The sequence below is a fragment of the Chenopodium album genome, chromosome 2 (assembly GCF_948465745.1).
Source record: "Chenopodium album chromosome 2, dcCheAlbu1.1, whole genome shotgun sequence".
Taxonomy (NCBI): Eukaryota; Viridiplantae; Streptophyta; class Magnoliopsida; order Caryophyllales; family Amaranthaceae; genus Chenopodium; species Chenopodium album.
In genome coordinates, this window is record NC_137835.1 from 84,935,154 (window position 1) to 84,953,073 (window position 17,920).

Genomic DNA, 17,920 nt, shown 5'->3' on the forward strand with positions numbered 1-17,920 from the left:
ATTAGATACAGAGGATTCAACAGTTACAACTAAATATGTCTGAACTACCAAACAAAACTTAATGAAATAGGTGGAGAACTCACCTTGTGACTTTAACGTCTCAAGCTCGAGCTCTCAAACAGTGACTTGCGGAGCTGAGATGGCTAAACCTCGTTCCTACGTTCCAAAAATGTCAATTAATTTGTAAGTTTCGTACTCCTTCTAACACGGCAATACCTAAAGTTAACGAACATCCACGTGGCATCATCCAATTGGACAGCAACAACAAAAACTGCACCCTGATTGGTCGAATTCAATGAAGAACACGTCGGTTAAAAATTTAGAATACCCAGTTGAATATTGACATTCACTCTCTTTTTTTTTTCTTCACAAAAACAAACACTCCCAAATTACACTCGCACTATCGCTCACACAACAATAGAGCCAATCAATTCCAAATTCCCAGATTTTGTTAATTGTTCTTCCGATTTTCAGAGAAGATTGAGGAATTTCAATCGATTATTCAATCATCATTTGTAAAAATCCAGAAATTTCCAATTCAAAACCCTAGAAAATCTGAAAATCGAAGCGGAGAGATCTCGAATCTCTCCTCTGCTAATCAATGGCGACTCGGAGAACAACGCTGAGTTTGAATTTGTTGTTTCTCGCTTGCATTTTATCTTACACTGTCTTCGCCATTGCAGCGTATGCTCATTTTCTCTCTCCTCTAATTATTTTTTGAATAGTATGAATGATCGAAGAGCTGATTTTTTTGTTAATTTTTGTGAATTTTAGGAAGAGTTATTATGATGTATTACAAGTGCCAAAAGGAGCTTCAGAAGATCAGATCAAACGAGCTTACAGGAAGCTTGCGTTGAAGTATCATCCTGATAAGAATCAAGGCAATGAAGAAGCGAACAAGAAATTTGCAGAAATTAACAATGGTAATCACATTCGATTTTGATCGGATTGTTTTGAAATAATTTGAGCTTAAAATGTGATCAAATTTGATATAAAATCGTTATTATTAGTTATTCAAGCGCCAAATCATGATCATTATTCAATTCAAGTTCAAATTAGATGATTTGAACAATTAAGGATTAAAATGTAGTTATATTTGTTCAAATCTGTATTAGTTATGGAGTATTTGCATTATTTTATGATTGTTGGAGGATAAATAAGTAGGTGTTTTGTTTATGGAATTGATTTTTAAGATATGATTGTTTTTGGCAGCTTATGAAGTTTTGACTGATAGTGAGAAGAGGAATATTTATGATAGATATGGTGAGGAGGGTCTAAAACAACATGCTGCAAGTGGCGGCCGAGGTGGTGGTGGTGGAGGATTCCAGGACATATTCAGCCAGTAAGTTGACAGACCTTTTCCCCTTGACTTTCCCCTCCAGAAGTTTATTTAATTATTTATATGTTAATGTTGTATTCTAATTTCACAGTGACTTGAAGTTGGTTTACTTGTTAATTTGTTATGGATATAGAAAATATATGTGTTGCTGAGAACAACTTTGATTTTGTGATTTGGACAATTGGATAGAGTAGTTTTAAAGCTGAGAATTACTTTATAGGTTGTTGGCTAACAAATCGGAGAGAAAGGGGTCTTGACTGTTGACAATGATAGATGAACTTTGGATTGTGTTGTTTACAATTAAACTTTCCTTAGTATTGGAAAACTTGTGAGTGTGCAGTGTAACATATTGGGTACGGGAACTTTGTAATTGGAAATTGTGAAGGAATAGGAAGAAGGAGAGCCATATAGTTGATTTGGACCATTTTGTTAGTCTTGCAATTTAGAAAGAAGTGTATGGGTGATTGGGGAGTGAATTTCCATAATATTTGAACCGGTCAACTGTCATCTTATCAGGCTATAATTTTGTTAGTACAGGTTAGAGGAAACGAAGGAAAACTAGGATGAAAAAACTATGATATTTAAAACAAAAAGAAGCAATGTGATTTCTGAAGATTGGTTACTTTTGACAAAACGAAACTAATGAAAATGGTTCATATCAATATATCATCAGACTGAAATTGTAAAGATTGGTTTTTACCAAAAACATCTTATTGCTAGCTTGAAGCCTTGAACCAATGCAATGAGCATTTATAAATTGCATCTTATTAAAGGAAGTTTTAAGATTACCGTTCTTTGTGATCACATTAGGCTTTTTCCTTCTACTCCCCTCCCCCTTCTCCGATGACCAGTGAAGAAGTGTAATGATCCATAAAATACGAAACTGTAGCAGTTTCTGACTTTCTGTATAACATATGTGCATTTCGTCTTCTTTACTCTTGTTGGTGTTTCCTCTTCTCATTTTTGGATTTTATAATAGATATGAAATAGCCTTGTTAATCTTTTCTTTTCTGGAACTTAAATTAGTCAAGGTTTTTTCATTTGGTAGTAAGTCAATAATTGCAAAACCAGCTAGAGTTTGGCACTTTTAGGACCCTGCTATAATGAGAACTGTCTAGGGTTGTGGTTGTTGTCAGCAAAGCTCATAATTATATGCTTTGGGATTATTTATTCATTGATTCATTTTTTTTATGTCTGCCATTACTATCTGCACTTAGTTATGTTAATAAGTTTCCGTGCGATCTACTGTTAGCTAATTTTTCTAATTTCGGTATTTCTAGATTCTTTGGAGGAGGTATGGAAGAGGAAGAAGAGAAAGTATTGAAAGGGGATGACGTGATTGTAGAATTAGAAGCATCGTTGGAAGATCTGTACATGGGAGGCACAATGAAGGTAGGTTGGTATATTTATCTGAAACAGTAATGCTATATATAAACTTAGTTATATATAAACTTATAAAGTCTTGATTGCTGCATTAATTGAGAAAGAGCCAGTCACGTTACTGTATAGCAAAAATGAAGATAGAGAGACAACACTTATTCCTATTAGGAAATGTCAAAAAACATGAGTCATGCTATAAATCGTTAACTTTCAATTACTGTCAGCAGTTGTGGATTAAGTTTAGTGGAAGAGCCTGAAGGTTTTGCTCTCTTTCTTTTTCTTGTTCAAGGTTGTATTTCTGATGATCCTATAATGCATTGTTGGCCTTCCATTGTGGTTTCATATGCCCTTCTCTTGGATGAAGCTATTTAATTTGTAATGACAACACCCTTTTCTTCAGCTCTAGCCCTCCTTTTTGTATGGAGCTTACGTTCTATTGGTTTCCATTTTTATACGAGTACAATACTTTATAATATATCCAATAAGACAACAGAAAGTAAATGGATGAATCTTAATGAAATACTTAGAGCCTGAGCATAATTCTAGAGGCTTAGGCACACCTCTACCTGAAGCAAGTCTCGCATTACTTACTAGTAATATAGTCGTTCCTGTAAATTCTCTTTATTGTAGATTAGACACACAGTGACATGGTATACATAGTGCTGTACAAATTACTGATGTTGGGACACTCTAAATTTCATGATACCCTGTCATACAGAGAATAAATTAGTTTTAAGATAAGTGGGTTGCCTCCTGTGCCTGAAGCTTGCAAGTCACTGTAGCAAATCTGTAAAGATCATCCCAGCAGTTTTAGGCATGCTGTTACATATTTGCTCTTATGTTCTACGGAGTAATACATATTCAGAACATGTCCTATCTCAATTTTTTCTAAAATAAATGACATTGCCATGCATTTGCAGTGGATGCCTGCAGGTGACTTGAGAAGTGATATTTCTGTAATCTAGACAAGAGAGTTTGATCAGTATTATTCAAAATGGGATGATCATTAATTGATTTAATTATATAATTTATTCCAGGTGTGGAGGGAGAAAAATGTTATAAAGCCAGCATCAGGAAAAAGAGACTGCAACTGTCGTAATGAGGTCTATCATCGCCAAATAGGTCCAGGAATGTACCAGCAGATAACGGAGCAGGTATACCAGCTATTTATGTCCTTGAACTGCTTTTATGAGTCTTTTTCTTTTGTGGATGTTCATACTTATGATAATGATCCAGTGTATTTGAAGTTTGATATGTTTATAAACTTTCGGGTGTATTTTATTTATTTCAATTACTTTGTATTAATACATAGCCTCATCTCACTGTTTGCAGGTCTGTGAGAAGTGTCCAAACGTAAAGTATGAGCGTGAAGGTTACTCCTTGACAGTAGATATCGAGAAAGGGATGAAAGATGGACAAGTAAGGTTTTATTGATTTATTAATGTGAACAAGTTTTTATGCATTATACTGTGGGAGCACCATTCTTGTGGAAAGCATTTAATTAAAATAGTTCAATGATAAAAAGCAGTTTTGTTGGGTGGTTGGGAATGGGAACCATGCATATTGTGGAAGGCTCTTTTGATTGAAACGGCACTCTAATCCTCATCCTTCATCAAATGATGTTTTACAATGCTGGCTTGAATACCATCAGCACATCATGGACTATATTGCACAACTTTCTTTGGGTATTTGGCCATGGACTCATGTTGTTGAATCAAATTATAATTTCTCAGAGCTAAAGCCCCTTTTGAGCATTCTATATATCTACTTAGCTGGTCTTGTAATGGTCCACTAAAAAAACCTAATTAGTGACTACTAGAGAGGTTATTTTGGTAATCTTGTATCGAAGGAAAGAAAGAGGATGCGGCAGGGAAAAATTCAAGTGAAAATAATTTTGACTTGCTTTTGAACTCGATTCATTTTCAAACTCTTGTGAAGCACTTGTTCCCTCACCTGGGTTCCTTGAGTGGCTCCATTATAAGATATCAATTCATGTGAAATATATTGAGGGTAGGATTGAATAAGGTGGATTAGCATATACTTGCGAAAAACTCGTAAAATAAGGACCACCTCCCTAATAATTATTGCTGTATATATAAGCTGGTCTATTATTGCCGGATTGTTTTTCTCTTTTCATTCTTGGTGTGTGAGGGACAAAACCGTGAAGGACAGAGTGATACTTTTAAACAATATAAGATAATGGATAGATCATGGTTGCATATATTAGTTATACTGTAACAAACAATTAGACCCATCTAGAGTTGACACTACTTGGAATTGTAACATTATATTGTGGGATTAAGCCAGACTTTTTCAAAATTTAACGTACTAGGGGATAACTTAAAATTGGATTTGAACTGAAAGGTGATCCTTAACAACTTAACCTAAATCTCATATTACCTAATATGAAATTGATTGGACCTACCTGTCTGAAAGGTTTATAATTGACACTTCCCCCTCATTCCAAACACCCCCCCCCCCCCAACCTCTTTGGTTAATTGTTAATTTGTTAGAAGGTTGAATTATCCTTCCTAACAAATTGTATCTTGAACATTTATGTTTTGTAGGAAATATCTTTCTATGAAGATGGTGAGCCCAAAATAGACGGAGAAGCTGGGGATTTGAAGGTAAAGTTTTTATGTTGTTGAAGATACTCTAGATAACAAGTTCTTTCTAATTGTCCCAATTAAAAGCACTATGTTTGCAGTGGGAATCATCTTTAAAGAAGTTCTCCGTGAGAGTTTACCATAATACATAGCCACATATTAATTGTTAAATCCTGTTCTGCAGTTCCGTATCCGTACAGCACCCCATGATGTTTTCAACAGGGATGGGAATGACTTGCGAACAACTGTTACAATAACTTTGGTAAGTACTACCTTTTTGTATGGAATGTAGATTATTGTCTAGCAAGGAGTTAGTCTGATATTTTGTTTCATTGTATATTAAAAGTCGAGGATTTATAACTAATAATTCTAATCCTCTATGCCCTCTATTAACTTATCAGTAACTTAGTACTGGGAAATTTTTTACCTTTCCCTTCCATTCTGCCACCTCTCTCATTCTCTCTTCTTCCCCTCTCTTGATATTTCTCTGTGATTATCTGGTGGTTCTGGCCTAATATCGTGTTAGGGCCATTTGGACAGGTGTTATTTTTTTGAAACTAGTGGTGCTATTTTTTTACCCTGCCACGGTGCCACCCCACACTTTTTTGATTTCATGGCTTATTTACTTTGCATTTTCAGGTTCAAGCTCTTGTTGGATTTGAGAAGAGTATTAAACACCTTGATGAACATTTGGTAAACATCAGTTCAAAGGTGAGAGTTCGATAACTTGGTTTTTGCTTCAGTTATTCTTGATTTCTCGTACTGAACGAGTTCCAGATTGTAACTTTATTTACCTAATCCTATTTTTTCTTCATTAGTCAAAGTACTGTATTCCAGAAAGTTATGTCATACTCGCTACACAAATCAACAATCCCTGCTCGGTTCCCTATTATTAATACTCCATACTTACCTGAGCTAGTGTAATGACATATTTGAGGAAGTTAGTACCAGTATTTCATATTTTCTGCACAAATCAAACTCACACACAGCATTGAAATAATATTAATACTTTAAGCTGTTGTGAATTGATTAGCGGAACCATTTGAATTTTTCCAAATATTATTATGATTGTCGAGGCACTAACTTGGCAAATTCTGAATGATGTTTAGGGTATTACAAAGCCCAAGGAAGTGAGGAAGTTTAAAGGAGAAGGAATGCCACTGTATTTGAGCAACAAGAAAGGTGATCTCTATGTCACCTTTGAAGTTTTGTTTCCAACTTCATTAACAGAAGAACAGAAGATCAAAATCAAAGAAATTCTTAGTTAGATTGTCGTAAAATTTTTGTTTGCGCAAGGATGTTCTAAAGTGCCCACTGTAACATGAACACATGGTGAACCTCTTACCTTAGCTCCCGCGCCTTCTTTTTTTTTTTAAAAAATAAAAAATAAAAATTGTCCTTCTTGATCTTTCATTTTTATGAATTAGATTAGGTGCTGCAATTTGCAAATGTCCTGTATTTATAAGGGCTTCTGCTGAGGTTACAAAATTACCTTTGTTGGGTTTAGGATTGTTATAATATCAATATAGTGTTATATATTTTTTTGACTTTGATGGACATTTATAATATATGGCATGTCTTCAAGACCTCAATTATCAAAAAGGTTGAATAAATATGATCACGTGACAATTAATTTCGAACAAAATGAGCCTGTATACTCGTATATAGGTTTGTAGACTATCCTTGGGCTTTCTGCCTACTCTGGAGTGGCAGGATCCAACCCATGCCCCATTGCTCCTTTCTTCCACACAGCACACTATAGCCTTATACCAAATTTATGAATAAAATCCTATAATTAGCCAAATAGGCATACTAAAGGCTTCCAATCCCTTGGTTGACGATAATAATAGCCTTAATTGTACCATTAACCCACAATCGACCATGGAGCATCGATTTAGGACATAGTTTGCCTTGATAAAAACAGTATGAAGTACCGAAGGAGGTTGAACGTTTGTTACATAGTTGGTCATTCGTAGTCATTTTTACTCTAACCTTTTCTCTAAAGAAGCAACAACCATAACTCATTAGGGTAATTCTGATACAAACACAATAAATCTTGCACAAAAGTTGTTTATCATCATCAATTCCTAGAAGCATGTTGTAACAGCTTATGAATTTTAATGACTTGGCTTTATGTCTAGTTCTCCTCCCCTAGGCATCATGTTCGATGTGTGTACTATATCGTCTATATGACTATATTGATGATCTACACTCATCTTCACAACTCACAAAAAACAAGAAAAGAAAATTTGTACTTCGTATTTAAATAGTGCGATAGTCAATTCTATATTTCTATATAATGAATACAAACTTTCGATTTATTAGGGCATTAGGGTTTTTTTTTTTCAGCTTGCAATAATCCATTAGTTATTCATTTTCAAAAGCTGGGAATATAGCAAAGTCCTAAAAAATCTACAAGTTTTGAAGAGGTAGTTTGATGTTAGAATTGTAGGTTATCCAATTGCCTTTTTCTAATCCAACCATATATATATATATATATATATATATATATATATATATATATATATATATATATATATATAGTAAGTATGAGTTATGGTCAAAGAAGTAGTAATACAATAAATACTATATTTACTACCTTAAATAGGAATAAGAACGACATGAAAACCTAAACAATAATGACGGAGTGATACAAATTAATGACTTCCGTTTGATATAAAACTGTGTTAATCACCCATCATAATTATCATTTGGTAGAATTGGTCATAATTAATCCAAAACAACGTAGTATCACATTTACAAGTGAGGGTGATTCAAAAGTATGTGTTTGATACCACTATAGGAATTCTTGCCGACTAATTATGCTTTTAAACATTAATAACTCAACTACCATCTAATTAACCAATACTTAAACGAAATTAATGGCTACTAATTCATGATTAGTCAATTGTTTTTCTTTGTACAAGAATGCTTTAGAATGGTCCCACCTACTCTCCAACTACTTGGGAGTTGAGACTCATGCCAACTTTTGTGAACCGAAATAAGAAATGAACTTTTATTTTACTTTCTTTATCAATTAAATATATGATTGTATTGTGATCAAATGTGAATGAGATCTTGACATTAATCTCGTTGCTTTTCTTAATTATCACTTCTTATGCAGGGCAGATTCAAGGGGGCTAAAGTGGGCCTTGACCTCCCCCTTCCCTTGATTTTTGGTTATTTATTGAATGTTGACATAAAATTTTATTGATTTTATTTTGGCTGAGCTGATTTTGGGTATAAATTGAGCTCTTTAGATCTCAAGTTCGATTCTTCCCCTTAAAGCCCTATCACTTTATTAGTGCGGTGTAAGCCTTAATTCCTTAAAGGTTGAATTGTTAGCAAATTATATATAAAAAAAAATACATAGTAATTAGAAATTATTTTGTGTAACGTAAGAGTAATTTATAATTAATTTGATTTTTATAGTCTTAGACTACTACTTGTAAAATTTATCAAAAAATATAATAATATGGCCAGCTAATAAGAGAAATTATTAATTGTAATAACGACGCATTTCTTCTTTTTTTTTTTCCTTTTTTGGTGCAGAATAACGGCGTATTTCTAACTTAAAGAAAGAATTATCTATTCACAAAAATAAATAAAAAATTAAAAAATAAAATTAAAAAAAGAATAAGGGCTCACGTAGTCAGGTAAATACCTAAGAGCAAGTTTAGATCCAAGTCTTAAGACTTGGATGTGACATCATTTTTTGTGGTCCTCATTTAAAATGATGTCATCAAATTCTTATTAAGACTCACAAAGACTTACACAAATTTATCACTTTAGCCCTAAGACTTAAATATTTGACATATTATATGTAGAAAAGTGTAAAAATAAAAAAAGGGATAATAAAAATAAAAGTGAGGTGGGTGAAGTGGGTCACAATCTCAAGTCTTAAGTTGAGTCTTGAAATTTCAAGACTCAACTTGAGACTTGCTTGAGATTTTTGAAAAAAAAAGGGGAAAAGTCTCAAGTATAAATCTTAAGACTCAAAATGATGATGTCACCCCAGTCTAAGACTTGCTCTAATGCTTAGAAAAAAAAAATGATTTATTTAAGAAACATTGCAACAATGGGGACAAAAACAGAGAAATTTGTATTATTTGGTTACGTAAAAAATGGATAAAATGATAAAGTAAACTGACTGTTAATTGTATCATACAGTATTTGTTTTTATCTGTTGAAATTTGTTTTTTACATTGAAGATATTCAGCCAATAATGAGGTGGCAGAGTTGCCTGAAATAACTTTAGAGGGAGGAAATGCAAATATTTATGCAATGATGAGTACAGCAGACTACTTCATCAATTCGTGTCCCAAGTACTTTGTACTTGACACCCTGCAACTTTTGTCATGGGTTGCCCTTGCCTAGGACGCCAATCTTCATTTATAACCTTATTTAATTAAACATTGCTCCATTTTAAGCTTGAATGAGTATTATACCAGTTTTAAATGATCTTACATGAACTTATATTGTATGAGATGTTCGCATTTATAAAAATAACACTCAAGTTTTGATCAATTTCATTATTTGTTTGCTGATGAATAAACTGTAATCAAGCCTAATCATGAGTTGAACACGGATACGAGCATATATTAATCTTTCATCTTAATAGTAAGAATGGGGATTGTTACAAGTAAAACGGAAAACATATATTTACAATTTACATGGATAAATTACTCAATTTTAAGGTATGAATACAAGTCATAACGTGCATAATACATATATCATATACGGTCAATACGGAGTACTTTCCAAACTCTTTTCTATGTCATATACATATACGCCATGTATTATGTTTCCTCTTTTTCTTACTTTATTATTTTATATACTTGCTCAATTTTTATACGCGGAGTTTTAGGAGAAATTGGAGATTGTAATCAAACACTGTATAGATATAGTGGAGTTAGTGGAAGGTAAATTGAGAAAAATAAAAGAGAATCTAAAGGTGATAAAATATAATTGAATTGGGTTTTTAAATAAGAAAATTGAATAAATATTTAAAACAGCCGCAAAAGAAAAGTGGAGCAAACATTTAAAAATAAAAGGAGTATATATATATATAATATATATATATACAATAATTTGGTACTTGTATAAAAAAAATTCATTTTAATTAGAGGTGATAAAAAATTAGGCCCGGCTGAGCCGGGCCTTAACATAATTTCTCGTGCCCAAACTCGTAAAAAAGTAGCGGGTTTGTCAGGCTAACACGGGCTTTTTCGGGCCGAATTCGAGCTTTTTAACTAAAAATGCGTTTTTAATGCTTATCCAAACCCACCCTGTCTTCGGGCCGGGCCAATGTTGATCACCTCTAATTTTAATGTAGATGAAACATCTTGTTAGAGAGTATTTCACAATACACGAATCACACACACAAGCAAACAAAAAAATCTCAATTCACAAAAGACCTTTTCTTTCATTAGAACTCTTTATCACTTTTTTATACTTGTATTTTTTTAATTTACCAATTTTTAAAAATAAAAATTCAAAAAAAAAAAAAAAAACATGGGTAACGTAGAAAAGGGCAATTAACATATTTTCCCAACTAGATAGGTAAAGTATTTGTACATTTTATTTTGTTTGGTTACCCAAAATTTCTTAAACTTCTCCTTCTTTCTTCTTCCTTTTTCTCTCTCATAAAAAATCATACACACAAAGATTAAATCACACGTATTTGCACCAAATTCAGCCACCTGCCCTTTTCGCGTTTTCCCTGAATTTTCTCTCTCTTCCTTCTTCTTCTTCGTCTTCTATTTTTCCACCTATAAATTATTCAACAAATCAAAAAAGTTTGATCTATTTTTTAATTTATTTTTCAACAGAAACAAAAAAAACTAAATAACTGAAAAACCCAGAAAAGTTGTGAAGAAAAGATTGAAACTTTAATGGATAGTCTTTGTGTGAGATCTGGGCTTCATGGGTTGGGCTCAACAATCACATTGAATAATGGGCTTGATGGGTTTCGGCCCAGCCCATCAATTTCTTCCGTCGGACGGTCATCGACGGCGGCGACGAATGCAATATCAGTCGATAAAACGGCGTCGTCTTCATCTTCGTCTTCAAAGTTTGCAGCTTTTAATTACCCTTTTAAATCTCTGTTTTTTGGAGGAGAGAGAAAACAGAGGTCTAAAGGTGTTGCCTTGGACGACGCCGTTTTAATGGAGGAAGAAGATGTTGTGGGAAGCAGTAGTAGAAGTAGTAGTAGTGGTGGTGTTGTGGGGCCCTCTGATTTAGAGGGGCAAAATGGTAATTGGGTATTGAAGATCCTCCATGTTAGGTCTCTGTGGTCTTCTCCAGAGAAGCAAGGGAAGGGTGACGTGGAGGAGAGAGAAAATGAGGAAGAAGGGCAAAATGGGAATTTCACTTATTGTTCGAATTCTGATGAAGGGTGTAAAGCATGTGATAGTGATGAAGATGATGATGATGAAAAGAATGTAGAATTTGATAGAAACTCATTTTCTAAGATGTTAAAAAAGGTTTCTTTGGGTGAAGCTAAATTATATGCTCAAATGTCTTATTTGGGGAGCTTGGCTTATTGTATTCCTAGCATCAAGGTATGATTTTCTATTTTATTTTATTTTGCATGTTACAGTAATATTGAAAATTTGTAATTTATAACTATAATTATGATATATTGGGTGTTTTTGATGATTATTTTTTTTCAATGGTAATGGTAGTACATTATTGTGTTCTGTTCCATTATGTACCTTACTATTGAAAGGTGGATGTTATATTGTCAATTAGCATAATTGGTTACAGTATTCGGGTTGGTACTTAAGGCCTCGGATCAAATCCCGTCTATATTACTGCCTTTGCGACTCCCTTTACACCATAGATAAAGATGATATATTTGAACAGAAAATAGATGATTTAGGAGATTGCCTGCCTCTTTTGTTTATGCATAGCATAGGCAGGTTAAACTATCTACTCCGCAGTAACTTTGTTTAGCTTTTTACTATTACAACTGTACAATTAATTTTAAAAGAGTTGTACACGAGAACAATTAGGTTCGTCGTCTCTCAAGACTGTAACCTAACTTACGGAAATTAAGTATGAAAATTTGTTTTGATGAAAGGGTCAATTTCTTGATTATTATCCATTTAACTTGTACTTTATATTTGTTGAGCTGTTTTTGCTGGTGGAAGTTCTTAGATTAAAAGTTGTTCTGATCTGGAATATTTGGTTGAGTGCAAGTTGCAACTATTTGAAATTTGTTATGTCTGTTTGAAAGTTTAGGAAGAAGGAAACTGGAATGTTTGGTAGATTGCAACTTGCAGACTTGCAACTGCTTGCAAGTTGTTAGGTCTATTGGGAAATTAGGATTAAGCTAAGGGCAAATCGGTAATTCGAATGGTGTCGACGCTTTATTAGATATTCCCTGATTCAATCATATATGTATACTTCAAATATCTTCTAGGATGTGAATCATATTATCAACAGATTCAATTATTGACTTTAACTGGAGCATTGGAATTAGTTTGAGGTCAGCTAATTTAGCTGATTATGTCACTAAAACATTGTTTTGGTGTTGTGGTCCTAGTATTAATTTGGGTTTATTATTATAAATAGTAAAATTGTTGATTTTCCTTAAGTATGTTAATGGTTTCAAAGGAATATAGTAATATACATATCTTTTCGAAGTAAATATCTGTTACGAGTATTTGCTTAATTAAATTTTGTTGGCCTGTATTCACTGAAAGAAGTTACAATGGAAATTAAAATGCTATCGTTTTCCCAATGTAGCCAAGAAATCTTTTGAAGCGCTATAGTCTACGTTATGTAACTTCTTCAATCGAAAAGAGGGAATTGTTAGCTGAGGCTGAAAAGAAAGAACAGTTAGCCAATTCTGAAGCCAAGCAACAGTCTGGTGAAGCTGAAAGCAAGGACAACTGTCAAGAGGAGGCAGGGCAAAGTGATGATCAAAAGAAAGAAGAATCTCGAGTGAGAGAATTAGCTGCTTTTCAGGTTGCTGCCTCTGCTGCTTCATTTTTGCATTCTCGGACTAGAACTTTGCTTTCTTCTCGGTCCTCAAAGGACAAAGCGGATGGCAACTCATTGAACAAAGATAGTGGAAACGATGAAAATCGAGACATTAACTCAGATATGGCTTCTCTTATGGCCACCACAGACTCAGTAACTGCTGTGGTTGCTGCAAAAGAGGAAGTTAAGCAGGCTGTTGCCGATGACTTGAATTCAATAAGCTCTGCACCGTGTGAGTGGTACATCTGTGATGATGATAAGAGTGCCACTAGATTTTTTGTCATTCAGGTAATTTAATTTGTTTTGAACTCAGTGCATCACAGCTCTAATTTCCTCTTCGCGGCAATTTGATACTTACATAATGTCTGTTTTATATCATATCTGTGTAGGGGTCTGAGACGCTAGCTTCTTGGCAGGCTAATCTACTCTTTGAACCCGTTCAATTTGAGGTAAATGCTTATTTCCGCAGTTGGGAGAGATTTCATCCCTTGTTCCTTGTTTCAATATTATATCTTGATTTATTTAGCATAACTTGTGCTTGATGAATTTTCTGTGCAAAATAATCCATTATTAAGCATCATGCCGTTGTCTTTCACAGGGTCTAGATGTGCTTGTGCATAGAGGCATATACGAAGCTGCAAAGGGCATGTATCAGCAAATGCTGCCTGAGGTTCAATCCTATATGAAAACACATGGCAGCCGTGCCAAATTCCGCTTCACAGGACATTCACTTGGTGGAAGCTTGTCACTGCTCATTAATCTCATGCTGCTGATGCGAGGTGAGGTTCCATATGCCTCGCTTCTTCCTGTCATCACGTTTGGCTCTCCTGGTGTCATGTGTGGAGGGGATAAGCTGCTCCGCAAGCTTGGATTGCCCAAGAATCATATTCAGGCTATTGTGATGCACCGTGACATTGTTCCCCGAGCTTTCTCTTGCAATTACCCTAGGGCTGCTGCACAACTACTCAAGGCCGTCAATGGAAGCTTCCGCAACCATCCTTGCCTTAATAACCAGGTAATTTCATCATTGCTGAGTAACTGAATGTGCTTTGTTGCAAAACCTTGCTAGGACTAGTAATGTTCTGAAAATTGAAGAAATAGGTCTCTTGTGTTTATTATTCCCCCATCTTTTGTAAACTAAAACTTTTACCATATTTTGGGACTGAGGGAGTATCAAACGTTGATTGCTTGAATTTGGGATGAAAGAAATTGGGAAATTATATTTCATTTTTTGTCAATTTAGAATGTTTTATGATCTTCTTGGGACACTAAGAGAGTTCCAAGTATTGATGGCTTGAATTCGGATTAATTACTTGGAATAGTCGTAGGTTACTCGTAGCGTTTAGATCTATTGTAATTCTTTTTTGACATATGTGGCCATTTTCATTGCAGAAGCTACTCTATGCACCCATGGGGGAGATGTTGGTTTTACAGCCGGATGAAAAGTTCTCTCCGCAGCATGACCTACTTCCTCCAGGAAGTGGTCTATACCTTCTAACTTACAAGGTTGGTGATGCCATCGAGGGAGAAAAGAAACTTCGGGCTGCAAAGAACGCGTTCTTAAACATACCCCACCCACTCGAGATCTTAAGTGACCGCGCAGCATATGGAAATGACGGCACAATCCAAAGAGATCATGACATGAACTCCTACCTGAAGTGTGTAAGGGGTGTGATCCGCCTAGAGCTCAGCCGCATCAGGAAGGCCAAGAGGGAGCGACGTCGTCAGGTGTGGTGGCCTCTTGTGACACCACACGTTGCCGACAGAAGCATCACCGTGGGGACCACATTGGGTCCGATCAATGTAGGTCAGGCCAAATTCAAGTTTGCCGGGATTGTCAAGTCCGGGAGAGAGTCGTTGAAACGGTTTAGCAGGCTTGTAGCGTCACAGCATATGCATTTGCTTCTTGTGCTCTTGTTTCCTGCAAGAATGCTGTTAATCGGCGCGTATAGTGTGATTAATTACAGTTAATTTGGTAAAACTGTTTGATAATTCATTTGGATGAAATGTACATAAGGTGGCTCCCAAAATTAGTTGGGAAATTCTTTATTCATTGAGATTTAGAAGCTCTGCATGATTTTTCATCCGTGAAGAGCATTAGGTTATTCTTGTCACATTAGATTAAATACGAAAATGTCGAAAACCGACATATTATTGTAGTTTTATTTTTATTTTCCTCCTTAAGATGTAATTGTTGTAAACATATGGAACTGTAGTCATAAAAATGTGAATTTTTACTAAAATCATTATACAAAATGTCATAATCATATACTTGAAATTTTTTAATGTTATGATTTTTTTTTTTTTTTTTTTTTTTTTTTTTTTTTTTTTTGTTGTAATATTTTGTTATCTTTTGATTTATGATATTAGTATTCTAAATATGATGTTGTTTATATTGCTTAATTAGTATAGAACTCCTATTTTGAAATAGTTGATATTTTGAAAATTATATTTATATTGAATGGCTAGTCTTAAATGAACTGTCCCTATAATAATATCACGATCATATATAATTCCTTTCAATAATTAGCAACTTTAGTTGATTTGGACGGTGTTTTTTTCAAGCACGTTAATCATGAAATTTCACTAAGATTTCCTTTAAAGGGTTTTATAGTAACAAAAACTACATGCCAAAATTTTCACCGATGAACCAAATACAATGGTAAATTATACATTTGTCTCAAAAAGTGATACATCTGCTTACAATTTTATCAATGGAATACATGCGTTATATTATTAACTCAACTAAATATTAATTTCGGCGTAATTATATTTAGGGAAATTCTCTCTGGTAACCAAAACCTGAAACTTTTGATTATCAATGGTAATCACGAATTAACAAAATTAAGTTAATGATAACATTAATGATATTAAAACATCATTAAACAATTAACCAGGGTTAATCTTAGGTTAAGTAACAATAGATTTACATTAATACCCTTCAAATTATTTTTTTTAAACAAAATAAAAACAAAAAATCCAAACCCCTCCCCGACCACCAGCCAACCACCACCCCTCCTCCCTTTGCCGGCGCTCAGCTCGGTGCGGCTGACGGCGTCTCAACCCTCTACCCCGCCGGAGACCCCCACCACCAACACTCCAATCCCAAAACGAGTTCCCCTCCCTTGTTCCCGACTCACCCTCTCTCTCCTATCATCACCACCAAATTAAAACCGCTTCTCGGGGACGCAGAAATCATCCATCCTTCCTTGTCGGAATCAACCACCCTCCTCCCTTCCCTGATTCCGTCTCGTTTCCCGAATTTGGGTTGAAATTCAAGGTTATTTTTGGTGATTTTGGGGTCCAGTTTGTTGATTTTGGGGGTCGAATTTATCGAAATTGTTGATTTTAGGGTCGAATTTGTTGGTTTTGGGTTCGAATTTGTTGGTTTTTGGGTCAAACTTGTTGGTTTTGCGATCGAATTTGTTGATTTGGGGTCGAATTTGTCAATTTTTGGAGTCGAATTTGTCGATTTAGGGGTCAAATTTGTTGATTTTGGGGGTCGAATTGCTACTTTAAGGGTTGAATTTGTTAATTTTTGGAGTCAATTTGGTAAAATATGTTGATTTAAGGTCGAATTAGTGGTCGACTTTGTGATTTAATTTGTTGGTTTTGAGGACGAATTTGTCGGGATTTTGTTGAATTCGGGGTCTAATTTGTTGAATTCGTTGCTGCCGCCGCATTTGGTGCTGCCGCTGCCCTCTTTTTCCGACCTTAACAGCAGTTTAACAATGGTGGTGGTGGCTTTAATGGAAGAAGATGGAGGAGGAAAGACATAAGGGTATTTATGTCTTTTTATTGTCCAATAGCTAAACCATGGTAAAGAAATTAACAATCTGTTTAACTTAAGTTACCATTAGTTTAAAAATATTAATTTGTGATTACCATTGATAATCAAAAGTTTTAGGCTTTACCACTAAGAAAAAACAAAAGTTCGTGATTACCAGAGAGAATTTCCCTTATATTTATGGTAACAATTTAAAATAGAAAAATGTAATAAAAAATAAATAAAATAAAATTAAAAAAAAAAAAAAAAAAAAAAAAAAAAAAAGAAAGAAAAGGGAGAGATTGTAAAAGTTGATTGGGTCCATAAGAGTTGGAAATGAAATGGCAAAAAAGGTCAACTTAGAGCCTATCCAAAAGCCTAAGCAAAACCATGATGAATAGTCAGCATATTTGGGTTGGGAACTTGGGACCATAGATGACCCCTCTTGCTTAGTTGCTTCCAAAATCCATGTATCAAAATTGAAGGGATTACAATTTACATATATAGAAATAGGATAGGGATCAATTATAATCACAGTCAGCCTCACGTCAATTTTTTTTTTTTTTTTATTTTTTTTTTGGTAATAATAAATACTTTTCATGTTTTTTTCTACAAAAGAAATACAAACAAATACTAGTAATAAACCAAAAACAATTTGCCTAAACTTCCGTGTGAAATAGAAAAAAACCAAAACATAAGCAAAGAAACTGAGATAGAAATTGGAGTATTGCTTAATTCTATATCAATCTTTATTTTCAAACAAGCTTATACGGAGTATATGTACGTGCATACTAAAACTCATCTATACAATCCACGCGGAACAATTTTTTGCTTGTTTCT

The 17,920-nt window shown here is 34.3% G+C and overlaps 2 protein-coding genes across 2 annotated transcripts; both read left to right on the forward strand.

Moving 5' to 3' along the window:
- The first annotated feature begins 356 nt into the window (after positions 1 to 356).
- LOC145604783 (dnaJ protein ERDJ3B-like) lies at positions 357 to 6,909 on the forward strand. Its single transcript, XM_081660738.1, has 10 exons — positions 357 to 684; positions 775 to 923; positions 1,213 to 1,342; positions 2,620 to 2,731; positions 3,757 to 3,873; positions 4,052 to 4,138; positions 5,287 to 5,346; positions 5,510 to 5,587; positions 5,965 to 6,036; positions 6,435 to 6,909. Exons 1-10 carry the CDS (start codon positions 602 to 604, stop codon positions 6,591 to 6,593), a joined length of 1,047 nt encoding a protein of 348 aa, XP_081516864.1. The 5' UTR covers positions 357 to 601; the 3' UTR covers positions 6,594 to 6,909.
- A 3,970-nt stretch (positions 6,910 to 10,879) lies between these two features.
- On the forward strand, positions 10,880 to 15,592 carry LOC145604774 (phospholipase A1 PLIP2, chloroplastic-like). Its single transcript, XM_081660727.1, has 5 exons — positions 10,880 to 11,888; positions 13,078 to 13,602; positions 13,704 to 13,763; positions 13,913 to 14,329; positions 14,707 to 15,592. Exons 1-5 carry the CDS (start codon positions 11,220 to 11,222, stop codon positions 15,283 to 15,285), a joined length of 2,250 nt encoding a protein of 749 aa, XP_081516853.1. The 5' UTR covers positions 10,880 to 11,219; the 3' UTR covers positions 15,286 to 15,592.
- Positions 15,593 to 17,920: the final 2,328 nt, after the last annotated feature.

Excerpts from the sequence above, each read along its gene's own strand:
- LOC145604783 (XM_081660738.1), top strand. The coding sequence starts at position 602 with ATGGCGACTCGGAGAACAACGCTGAGTTTGAATTTGTTGTTTCTCGCT. Across the intron at positions 1,343-2,619 it reads TTCCAGGACATATTCAGCCA|ATTCTTTGGAGGAGGTATGG; the intron begins GTAAGTTGACAG and ends CGGTATTTCTAG. Across the intron at positions 2,732-3,756 it reads ACATGGGAGGCACAATGAAG|GTGTGGAGGGAGAAAAATGT; the intron begins GTAGGTTGGTAT and ends AATTTATTCCAG.
- LOC145604774 (XM_081660727.1), top strand. The coding sequence starts at position 11,220 with ATGGATAGTCTTTGTGTGAGATCTGGGCTTCATGGGTTGGGCTCAACA. Across the intron at positions 13,603-13,703 it reads CTAGATTTTTTGTCATTCAG|GGGTCTGAGACGCTAGCTTC; the intron begins GTAATTTAATTT and ends ATATCTGTGTAG. Across the intron at positions 13,764-13,912 it reads TTGAACCCGTTCAATTTGAG|GGTCTAGATGTGCTTGTGCA; the intron begins GTAAATGCTTAT and ends TGTCTTTCACAG.